This window comes from Physcomitrium patens, chromosome 3 (genome assembly GCF_059467195.1).
Source record: "Physcomitrium patens ecotype Gransden chromosome 3, ASM5946719v1, whole genome shotgun sequence".
Classification (NCBI taxonomy): domain Eukaryota; kingdom Viridiplantae; phylum Streptophyta; class Bryopsida; order Funariales; family Funariaceae; genus Physcomitrium; species Physcomitrium patens.
The window spans coordinates 18490047-18501642 of NC_143412.1; the positions used below are offsets into that span (position 1 = coordinate 18490047).

Consider the following 11596-nt stretch of genomic DNA (forward strand, 5'->3'; position numbering starts at 1 on the left):
TTTATTAAATGTCCAAAAAGTTGTTATAAGTTTAGAACCTAAAAATAACCTAATTCTGATAAATATAATCAAATAAACAAGAAATATTAGTTAAAATGTATAAATTACAAGGTTCTGCTATGTAAATAAACTATATATAAATATATATATATATATATGTAATTTTTTATACTATGTTCTTCAAATTTGATTCAAGAGCTCTTCTCTAACATGCAACTCTCATCAAATTCTAGTGTTCACTGTGGCAAATCCATAACGTGCACAACCAAGATACATTTGTATTTAAAAAGACAAAAGTGATGCTTCTCATTAACTCAGAGTAATAACATAAAATACACTAGATCAAATGTTAAAGAGGTTAGAAGAATATTTTATTCTGAAGTGTGCATGATTTGCTTGCATGTTATTCTCTTTCTTTCTAATGTATACTTTCCCCTCACATGTAAACTTACCACGAGTTTGTTTTCAGTGAACAATATTTCCAGAAACAACACAGGGAATCCGGTATTACAAATCAATTCCAACTAGCCAAATGGTGGACCCTAATTTTTTGTGTTTACAAGTAGTCAGTGAATTGGTGCTGAAACATGGTGATTTTCTTGACTGGAGCGGAGTGGGGTGGTGGACCTCGTGAGCCATAGCATGTGTGTGGTTGACAGGTTCTTGATGACTTCCATCGCTATTTTGCAAGATAATGTGACAAGTTTGCTGTTGAAGATGTTGTGTGCAGTAACTTAGTTACAGTGTCCATGTGGGTTTCGCATTCTTTTATGAATGTGCTTCATGATTGGCAGATTCCTCAGTCAGTTAATTTTGCTTTTTTGTAAATCCTTCTCATAGATTTGGTCGCTTAGTGGCCATGCTTCTTTAACTCTGCGAAAGTTTGTCGAAGATGGCGTTACTGACGGCATGCGGCAAGCTGAGCTTCAAGTATGTGCTAACCGGGGAATTTGAAGTCAGGAGCTACAACTTGAGTGAGATGCATTCGAAATTGTGTGCCTCAAGGTGCGTTGTTTCGCATTGTAGGGCATCTGGGCGGTCGGAAAGTAGTGCATCAGAGCTTCGCATTGGGGAAGAAGAAGATAACCCCTTTGTGAAGCCCCTGTCGAATATCTACTCTGTTGTTCCTTGCCGGTTTTGCAAAGGTATGTGTGTGGTAGAAATATGTGTTCGTATCGAGCAGACTTCTCATAATACTGGACTGATCCTAGGGAGATTCTGTTTAGGTTAGAGGTTTTCTTGACCAATGTTGTCCACCTTCTTACATTGAAATACCTGTGAAACATGTGGGCTATTTTTATTTTTCCATTCTTGAATTAGACAGTTTGCAGATGATTTTCCTCTTGTTTCAATGCTTTCTAGTGCTCACTGTTCCTCTGTAATGTTTACGTGAAAGATTTATCATGAGATGGACTCTATGTTGACTGATTTCAGGCTCAGGGGAGGTGAAATGTGAGATATGTGATGGGCAGGGCAGTCTTGCACGAGGGGGTTTTCATAGGAGGAATCCGGTGTCAATAGCTAGAATTGTTGGTGAGTCCCTCCTTTTTCACAATTGCGGATTGCACAAAGTGTAGACAATTATCTTATGGTGTGAACGACTTTCTGGACACCAGTCTCGAACTTGAATATTGCAGATGGCTTTGAAGATGTGTGTCAATTCATGATTTTAAGTTGGTGGGCACGAGGTTTAAATCATGTGATTTTAAATCTGGGAAGGATCTAACTGGACTGCGATGGAGAGGACGCTTGGACGGCATCACTTCTTTGTATATTCAAAGCGCAGAGGGCCAGGAAAGGAATGGTTTCTGGAAATGGTCTCAGCATGTGATGATACAACACGACTTTGGATCAATGCGAAAATCCTGAGGGTTGCTATCTCCACAAATTACTCAAAAGTTGCTTTTGAATCATAGGGCCTCTTGACTTCCTGTTTTGTTTATCATTCGACTTTACTTCAAAAGACAAATCCATTTTAGGGCAAGAGCACAAGGATAATTATTGAGTCCTTTCACGCCATAACTTCAACAACAGAGTGTTTGTTTCAATTTCACTTCAATATCTGGTTTGGCCATTTTGCAAAGTTCCATAATTCTCTGTTGAGGTTCGAGATATCGACTCCTTTTCAACCAATTGTCTGGATTTGTAGGATAGGGAACGTTGGAGTGCAGGTTGGCTTCAGAGAGGGGAACTCCACGGCATCAAAGTTGAAGGAGAGGGAGAGCGACAATCCAAAGCTGTAATCTGCAAGGGTTGCAAAGGACGTAAAACCCAGTCATGTCAAATGTGTGCTGAAACTGCTGGTGGGTCGCACCAACACTGGCAGCTTGATATCATTGATGTGTAGTTTCCTGTGTGAGTGTTCCAGTTTCCTCTGAAACATACAAAAAACTCTTCAGCGTTGAAAGTATTGTGCACTGTAATGGGTGCATTTTTATTTGCTTGCACGTCGTGACCCAACTGATGGGTTGGAAGTTCATCATCAGTAGAAGGATCACCATCCACTCAGGCAAGCAAACATTGATTAGAATTGTCAAGGGTTTTAGTCTGTTTGGAGGTTTAGGGTGAGTAAAAGCCTTGAGGAGGTTACCATGAAGCATGAAGAGCATAGGGAAACCACTCATGTAAAGCACACAAAGTAGTACAGAACTTGAGAAAACTTTGTAATAGAAGCCCTTTAAAGTAGGACCTTTTAGCACGCTCTTGAGTAGAAACAAATTGGGACCGTTCCATGCAGAAACTTGCCATAGAAAAAAGTGTCTTATTGCATCAATTTTGGATAAATTGATTTATATTTTAGTAAAAATAAATTATAAGAAAATTTTACTCAAACTTTTTTTCAATGTATTTTAAGCTATCTGTAGTGATCCAAGACAGTTAAATGCCTTAGAGATTTTACCATGATAATTTTTTATATATTGGTTCTAAGAAGAAATTAATCCATAAATTCTCTACTAATATTTTTTAGGATTATTGTCATATCTTAAAACTTAAAAAGATTAGAGAAATGTTTTATTTGAATAAAAATAAACTTATTTTTGAAAACTAGCCAATAAAAGAATTAAATGTCATTAAATATTGTTGAAGATCAGCAAGTTCTTACTTAGTTACCACCACAAGAAGATTAATCATAGTAAGTTGTTAATGGTCAAAAGGCACGAAAGGATTAAAAGAAGTTACTATGGCGGCAGCTAGGGTTTTAAGGTGGCGGCTAGATTAAGATGAATCTAGATCTAGATTGAAAGGATGAACGTGACTCTGGATGAAGTCTATGTACTTGGGATGTAAACTCCACCTATAAGTAAAAGGTGTTGGAAGTAAGAGATATCTTTCTCCACACTTCTCTTAGAATACAAACCTTGCTAATGCTATGTGTTTATAACTTTTAGACTTCTTTTCTTCAATAAATACAACTTATGATTTTTAATTTAGAATATCTATTTGTTGTAATATCATAAAGAATAATAAAGATGATCTAAAAATGTAATAACAAACTAGATCTAAATAATCACAAATATTTTTTTTTCCTTTCTATATTTTTTAATATTCTATATAAATTTCTCAATTTTGCTAAAGTATATATTTATGTATCTCAAAATTCCTATCTTACTTTAAAAGCAATGCAATTTGATATATTCTTTATTTTTTTTATGAAGATTTGATTCAATATTATATTAATATTAGTTAAATTTAATAAAATTTTAACATTTTTTCTACATTTACACAAAATATCTCATTTTATTATTTTTTTATTATAAATAAATTTGTCTTAAATTACAAGATTTACAATATTTTTAAAATTAAAACAAACAATTATCTTTTCATTCTTCCAACTAGCATATGAATATATATAAATAAAATTTAACTTTTATATTTTCTATAAAAGATCTAATATTAAATATTATTCATTTTAATGTAAGAATATTATATCTAAGATTCTTAATAAACAAAAAAGAAATGCAAAATAGAACTTTAGTTTTGTAATTGAAACTTAAAGATATTTTATACAATATAAATCTATACAACTAAGTTACTTAGTATTTATTACTTAAATATTACATGGAATTGCAACAATTTTGTTAATTAAAATTTAAGTAATGATTTTGCTGCTAATCCAATTAATCAATTTGATTTAATTAACTTAATTTTAAAATTAAACAGGTTAATATTGCAAGTACTAAAATATTTTGTGATAAACAACATTATATAAACTCATTGAATTATGAATAATTTTTTATTAAATAAAAATAATAAATATTAAATTAAATAGATAGAATTTAAGATTCTCAACACTACAAAAGAATTTGATACACTCGTTCTAATAAAATGAACTACAGTAAGTTGAGGTATTAATAACAAAGAAATTAGTGAAATTTAGCTTTTACTATTCCAGGATAAATTAAAATTTTAAAATTTTAGTCCAACAATGTTTTGCTAAAATATTTGTATAAATAAAATTATGTAAAAATGGTTTTATGGATTTTGATTGTAACATGAACAATATTGTCGAATGGCTTTAAGGCTAATTTTTAAAATATATGATTTTATGCAAAATATTGTTTATATTTTTTCTATTGTCTAAAACAATAACTGTTATTGGTAATGCACACAAGATTAATAAAGAAATGTAGTTGTGCAAAATAAAAGTAATATAATGAATCATAAAAATAATGTGAACATTAGAATTTAGGAGCAAATTTTTTTTAATCTTTCACATTCAATCTTCCACATTCCCAACACTCAATTAACAAGACAACAAGCACTACTTATACATCAAATAACTTGAATAGAAAGAAGGACGAAGTGCAACATACGTAAGCTTCAATGATTCTCTCATTTTTAATATGCACACATACATTAAATAAATAAACAAGTAAATACAGGCTTAAGACATGAGAAAAAACCTTGAATTGCATTGAATCATAATATTTTATTCTACTCATTCGAGACAATTCACACCTCAACAAACTCAAACAGAGCTTACAAAATCATCTAACTCTCGATTACAGTGTACATAATAGACAGACCATAAGGATACCAACATGTTTCTTTTCAAGGAGCAGTTACTATTCAATCCGTTAGAATTTTCAGAAGGCAAGAGGAAGGACAATTCAGGTTAAGAGTCAGTAGGATTGTCAGGCTTGTTTGCAAATCCTGCCTACACCAGCAAGAAACGTGAAGAGTGTGACATCTCTTTAGTGATGACACTAGGTCCATAATGACGTCTTCCCACAAGACTCTACCTGCTTGACAAGATTAGAGAAGTAAAGCCTGATATGGGATAACCATCAGCCTACTGAGGATAACTGATACAAACTGATTTTCAACAAGCGCAGATAAACGGACTGATTTACTTCGTTTTCACAGTTCCAGAGCTTGACCAAATGTAGCGAGCATGAGCTAGAACTGGTTAGTAATCTGCTGTGCCGCTTCTGTGAAACATCAGAAAAGTACCTGTGGGGTGGGTGACACTGAGTCAAGTTCATCATCGTTCAGAACCATCGGGAAAGTGCCGCAAGGCGTTTGTATTTCCCTTCACGTAGTGATCCACAATGGCACGCATACGTTCCAATTTGTCAGGGTGATAATTCACATGGATAGTGACAGGTTTGTACTCAGCGAAATTCGCCTCCTTCCGCAGATGTTTGAACAGTACCTTGCTGTTCATAAATAGGTAAAAGTCAAGGACTCGTCGAGATGCATGAAGCCCCTCATAACCAGGATGTGAAGGGTTAAATAACTCTTCGTTGAATACTGCTTGATCCCAGGCCTTCTCTTTACTTAATCTTGCAGTAACTCGGTCCAGCAACTCGATTGAGGGAACCGTGGGTCGGATATAAAAGAGCCCTGAATTGAACACCCAAATCCGCATGGTATGTGCAAACCGTGACCAGCCCATAGTAGGGTCTTCCGACACATCATCATAGCCGTAGGCTGTTATATTATTGAAACCATCTGACATACTCTCCACATCACAATCCCTGTGCAAATGATTGAAGGGGTTTTGGAGGAAAACAATGTCAACGTCAGAGAGCAGCACACTGTAGCCAAGCACCAGAAACTCCCGGAGAAGGTGAAACTTCAAACCTGAAATCGGTGGCAACTAGGATTAGCCTCATCAAAAGGTAAAAGACAACATAAGAATGCACAAACCTAAATTGCGCAAACTGCTGGAGATACACGTATTGAGGTGCAGACCTGAGATAGCATGATTAGAGCCAGTTCCAGCCTGTGACTTTGAAATCGTTGCGTCGCGTCTGTAGACAGGCACATTGTGCTCGTTACAAAATGAGGCAATCTCATCGTCTAGTGCAACCACCAAGTAATTCGTCACACCCACCCGTTGGATACTCTCAAACCATATCTGTAGAAGGTTAGGCGACGAGAAAGAATCAGGAAATGATAATCACGTAACCTTGTGTATTCTGATGCACACAATAGCCACGTGACGGAGACATGATCAAGACAGCAACAGCTTCTTCGAACGTGCCAAATCATGGCAGACTGTGAGCTGATTTTCATCAAATGTGCAAAGCAGCAAGGTTAAGAAGCAGCGAAAGTCACGAAAAGATTTAACCGACCACTACCTGGAGCATATCTCGGACATTGTTGTTGGAGATGCTCACAATCAACTCTTCATTGATAGCAATCTTCTTCAGGAGCGCAGCGAGGTTGGGATTAACAGATTCATCCGGTTGCACCTTCTGCTGCGTCCGCACACTTTTCACAGTACCAACAGGTCCTACTTTGCCCGAGGGTGATAATGCCTCCAGCTGCTTCATTGCAGCATTTCTCTCTTGCTGTAGCACATCGTTCCTTATTTTTATTTTAATTAGTTTCGCATTTTCCTTCTCCAGTCGCCCGAGCTCTCTTTCGAGCATTGCCACTTTTGCTTCTAAATTTAAAATGGCTCCGTCCAGCTACATGACAGTTAAGACAAGTTCACCAATACAGATAAGATCAAGTATCCTAGAATCATATGGTACCACTACACCAGCCTCAATCTCCATCAAACGCATCATACCTGTTCAGGATGTCATGGATCCACTAGAAGAGCTCATGCGACAAAACTTTGCAGGGACATGAAGTCAGCCTTCTAATCAAACGTATAGAGGCCAATCATCAAATCATTACAGCATACCATGATGAGCATAACCGTTCGAAGAAACGTAACCAAAACATTCACGAATCACTTTCTTCCCTGGCTCACTGTTGTTCTGACGAGAACCACTTAAAAACAACCAAAATGGTACTCTACAGAAGCTGAATGGGTGACAATCTGTCAATCCCCCTGTCAAAACCGACTATGGAATCATATTCGCAGCTCATTGTGAAGAACAGTAGCAACCCACTAATGCTTTCCATGCAACATCTGTTTGATTCTTAAAGTTTAAAATAATGTAGGCTATACGAGTTCACGCGGCGATCATACCACAGTCCAAGGATCGAATTAACGATCACCAATTACGTAGCTCATAGCAGCCACAGTTATAATCGACAAGAAAGCATCACTATTAGTAAACAAGCAGAATTTTTTTTATTTTTCTCTCTTTCTTTTACATTCATATGAGGATTGAGTGCAAACAAGCTTTTGACGTGCGAGTGAGAATTTCCCACCTTCTTAACAGAGCCACCGACTGGCATGCGTTCGAAGCCTCGGGTCGATGACACTGAAGACCCCATCAAACCATTAGGTCGAAGATAGGCCCAGAACAAGCCCATAATCATCCCAATTATAACAGCATACGCAATTCGGTAATACCTAGTCGGTCCTCGTTCCCCAAGCATCTCCTTCTTCCCCATCTACTTCTTCGTCTTCTCCTCCTCCTCCTTCTCCTCCCTTCCTGTCAACAACAATGACCAACTACCTCCAGCCCGACAAGGGCTTTACCTAACCCACACCACTCAGGTCACGATTCTCCTCCGCAATCCCCAACCCAACTACAGTGCCTCCGATCTCTCGAGAACACTCACCCCCAAATGGCCGGTAATCCTCCGCTTCTTCCCTGCAACCACGAAATCGTCCTCTCGCTTTACCTCGTTCTCAATTCTGCCCCCACTGCTCCTTTCAAGTTATTCCCTCTTCTCCCTGCTTGCGCGTAGTTCAAAATCACCCCGAAAAGCAGCGGTTACCGGTTGGAACTACGTCACCGCCCGAGGAAAAGCTGCACGAGGAGGAGCGTTTTGCAGGTGATTGGAACAGGAACTGGCGATGCGTGAAAGGCCTGAAGAGCGATTCGCGTTGATCGGATCTGTCCAGGCCAGAGGTGTGAGCGCGGCGTGAGCGGCCGTCATCAAGATCTCAGATCCCATCTTCATTCCTCCGAAGGACCACTGCTGCCTCTGCCATTGCCGTTCCCCGCCCCACCCGGCCCCGCCACTCCCCTCGCCCGGGACCCGTTCCCCGCATCCCCTTCACCCTTCCCGTTGCATCTCTTCATCCATGGGACTCGTCTCGCCTTCATTCATCAACCGTCATCATCCATAGCTCTTCCATCCCCTATTCATCCGAGTCATCTCCATCCATCTTCATGACGTGTCGTGTTTGGTTTTAGATGTGAATAATGTTGAATTATTGTTTGAAAGAATAATTCCAATATTCAGTGATGATTTTTTCTTTGTTAAAATGGTTACATTTTGATTTAATCATTAGTTTATTTTTGCATTTGCTATTTTCAATGCAAACACTTATTTGGTTTAGATGATTATTATTTTGACATGTTTTGGAACTTCAATAATAAACTCTTACAAATTCTGATAATTATGTATTAAGATATACCATCCATATAATAAGGAAGCTTAATTATAAGACAAAAAGCTAAAAATAATAATAATAATAATAATAAAACCTTCTCATTGGCTAATGAGACAAAGAAGTCTTTTTATCAAATAATTAAAATAATCATTGAAATTGTATCTTGCCTTCTTACAATGCTTTTTTCCAAATAAAAAATCGTTTAGTTTTTGAAATAAATAAAATTTTCTTTACCAGTAACACTAAATAAATATAAATATTTATATTTTTAATATATATATATATATTAAAAATAAACTTATATATATAATTTACTTGATATTTCTTTAAAATATGTTAATTTTTAATTTAAAAACTAAAATATTACAACTATTTTAGATCATCATAAATTTTTGCTATATATATATATATATATTCATACATAATTAATCAATCTTTACTATATTTAACCTCATTATAATTAACTTTAGCTTATAATCCATTTGTTCTATTGATCCTAATTTGCACCACTAAAAGTAATATTTCATATAGTCAAATTTCATAGTAAAATATCATATATTCAATATCAATAATATTGCAAGGAATGTTGATTGTAACAAATACACTTATGTGTAATATGTACATATTATATAGTACAAACAAGCCTTAAGTATAACAACATAGTTCAATTGAGTAGTTTTTACAAAAAAATTGTTAGTGTTAAAATGCAACAAACCAAAATCAAGATCTGTAAAACAAACTTCCCTAAGGCTATGCCTTTTTAAGCCTCTAACTCAAGGATAAATATACATCTTAATTACAATCATAATGAATTACATCCAATGAAAAAATTGGGACCCATGATTTATAATATGTACTCAATGAATACTTGAATACATCATATATAGGCCTAAAGCCAAAAGCTTGGTGCAAAGTGGAACCTATCAAAAACATCAAAAGCCTTGAGCTTGAAAATGAACAACAACCAATCTAAGTTAAGAAAACACACCATTAATGCATTGTTGTGTTATGTAAAAATTAGCTCAAGAATGCACTAGATATCTAGTTATGAGAGGATTTGATTTTATCTTAAAATTGGATTTATAATCTAAAAAAAACTCAAAAGGTGTTAAAAAACACATTTGTGACAATCTTGAATAATCTAAGAAAACTTCTAATCATGCTAAGTATATCGTATCAACCTTAAATGAATCCTTGAGATAACTTATTATATTCTAATCAACTCAAAATAAATCTCAAAAAATCCATAACAATTCTAATTAAATCCTAAAGAAATTCTAACTAAATTCTGGACAATCTAAAAGAAATCTTAAACAAATCTTAATTGAATTCTAAGTAAATCCTAGAAAAATCCTAATCAAATCCTACCTAAACTTTAAATAAATCCTAATAAACTTCTAAATAAACTATTTAGCTAATTTCAAACATCAATAATTATTAATTTAATTGTTGATTTGAATTCAAAAAAATTATGCTATTCAAACTATTAGTTGATATCTATTACATTTTTTTTTGAAGATAACCAGACTTACAAATTGGGAGAATAAACTCAAATTAGATTAACCACAATTTTTATTTTTTATTTAGTAATTTATAATTACAGATATATCTATCTCTTTATAAACTAAACAGTTGAAGACGTCACAAACATTCAAATAAATATGTACAATTCGTGTTTAGAATGTATTTATTTGAAAACATGTATATATGTTTATCTACATGTAAATATTGATTTAAAAAAATTGCTCCAATTTATTATATATTTGATTAAAATATTTTATGAATTCAATTATATACAATAAATATATAAATAAAATCAAAATAAATTTGAATGATTGGAGAACTAACAAAATACGTTTTAAGTACATATTCTTTAAACACATTCAAAATTTTATTCAACCTTGGGATTTTTCAAAAATTGCCTTTAATTTAATCATTGTTGATGCAGGCAAGTTTTGGTATGAATTAATAAAGCAAGAAAATCTGAAATAAAGTTTGAGATTTCGAGTTTATGAATGATTTAATTCGCAATAAGAATTTATTTGGTTTAATTCTTGTAACAAGTATGTTCATCCCGAAAATGAAATTAGATTTACAAAACATAAATGCACCTTAATATATCTAGATAGTATTTGCATGTTGGCAATTATATTTTACATACCTTTGAAAAAATTAGGTTATAACTTAACTCTTATCTGATCAACCAATGTATTCTTTTAAAAACTATAAATAGAGTTAAGTAAATTTTAATGTTGAACCATCCAAAATTATTATCTAAAAATTCATAGAAGGAATAGACTAAGCGTACGGGGATATTTGGTCTCAGGTAGTACATTTTCCATAAATTAGTGTAAGCTTGAAATAAAGGACTCAGATGTGGGTCACCAGCGGTTGTCTTTAGAAGTCACACGGTCGTGGGGTGAAACCAGGCGATTCCACATCCATCCACATCCATTTACATCCATCTTCGGTTGCAGTGTGAGAGAGGGGTAGAGCTAAAACCGACCCTAATAAAAAGGGCGTTGCATCTATCCCGGGAGCGCGGCAGTTAACTAAAAGTTACCAACTTACTAAAAGGTGGAGAGGTGGTGAGTTTGGTCGAACCCGAGTCCAAGCAAGGCTACTCTACTCTACGCTACTCTAGCCCTACGACGAGGAAGGTCTATTGATGCAAACGAGGCTAGACCGATCCAATCAAACCTCGTGCATATCACTACTGCCCTTCCTTCCGCCAAAGCGCTCGCGTGGGGGGGGGGGGGGGGGGGGGGGGGGTGTGTGTTGAATGCTACCTGCCCTCTCCACAAGCATCGGACTCCTCTCACCCTCATCGCCATTCTCGCA

At 35.2% G+C, this 11596-nt stretch overlaps 2 protein-coding genes across 8 annotated transcripts; one reads left to right on the plus strand and one right to left on the minus strand.

Moving 5' to 3' along the window:
* The first annotated feature begins 495 nt into the window (after window positions 1-495).
* Window positions 496-2832, plus strand: LOC112279469 (uncharacterized). 7 transcript variants are annotated; one of them, XM_024513936.3, is made up of 5 exons: window positions 496-644; window positions 841-1145; window positions 1435-1533; window positions 1720-1871; window positions 2150-2832. In XM_024513936.3, exons 2-5 carry the CDS (start codon window positions 893-895, stop codon window positions 2345-2347), a joined length of 702 nt encoding a protein of 233 aa, XP_024369704.1. In that variant the 5' UTR covers window positions 496-644; window positions 841-892; the 3' UTR covers window positions 2348-2832. The 7 variants fall into 7 exon arrangements, with proteins under 7 accessions (XP_024369704.1, XP_024369702.1, XP_090105236.1 ...); XM_024513934.3 differs by having other exon boundaries at window positions 510-659; XM_090249110.1 differs by having other exon boundaries at window positions 511-659; window positions 1027-1145; window positions 1441-1533.
* Window positions 2833-4893: 2061 nt separating this feature from the next.
* On the minus strand, window positions 4894-8295 carry LOC112280508 (arabinosyltransferase RRA2). Its single transcript, XM_024516062.3, has 4 exons — window positions 7618-8295; window positions 6588-6920; window positions 6199-6364; window positions 4894-6087 (listed from the first exon to the last, which is right to left on the minus strand). The coding sequence occupies exons 1-4, from the start codon at window positions 7801-7803 to the stop codon at window positions 5486-5488; spliced, it is 1287 nt and encodes a 428-aa protein (XP_024371830.1). The 5' UTR covers window positions 7804-8295; the 3' UTR covers window positions 4894-5485.
* Between the last annotated feature and the right edge of the window lie 3301 nt (window positions 8296-11596).

Coding starts and splice junctions, on each gene's coding strand:
- LOC112279469 (XM_024513936.3), top strand. CDS start 893: ATGGCGTTACTGACGGCATGCGGCAAGCTGAGCTTCAAGTATGTGCTA. Junction 1,146..1,434: donor TCCTTGCCGGTTTTGCAAAG/GTATGTGTGTGG, acceptor GACTGATTTCAG/GCTCAGGGGAGGTGAAATGT. Junction 1,534..1,719: donor GTCAATAGCTAGAATTGTTG/GTGAGTCCCTCC, acceptor AAATCTGGGAAG/GATCTAACTGGACTGCGATG.
- LOC112280508 (XM_024516062.3), bottom strand. CDS start 7,803: ATGGGGAAGAAGGAGATGCTTGGGGAACGAGGACCGACTAGGTATTAC. Junction 6,921..7,617: donor TCGGTGGCTCTGTTAAGAAG/GTGGGAAATTCT, acceptor ACTGTCATGTAG/CTGGACGGAGCCATTTTAAA. Junction 6,365..6,587: donor ATGTCCGAGATATGCTCCAG/GTAGTGGTCGGT, acceptor AACCTTCTACAG/ATATGGTTTGAGAGTATCCA.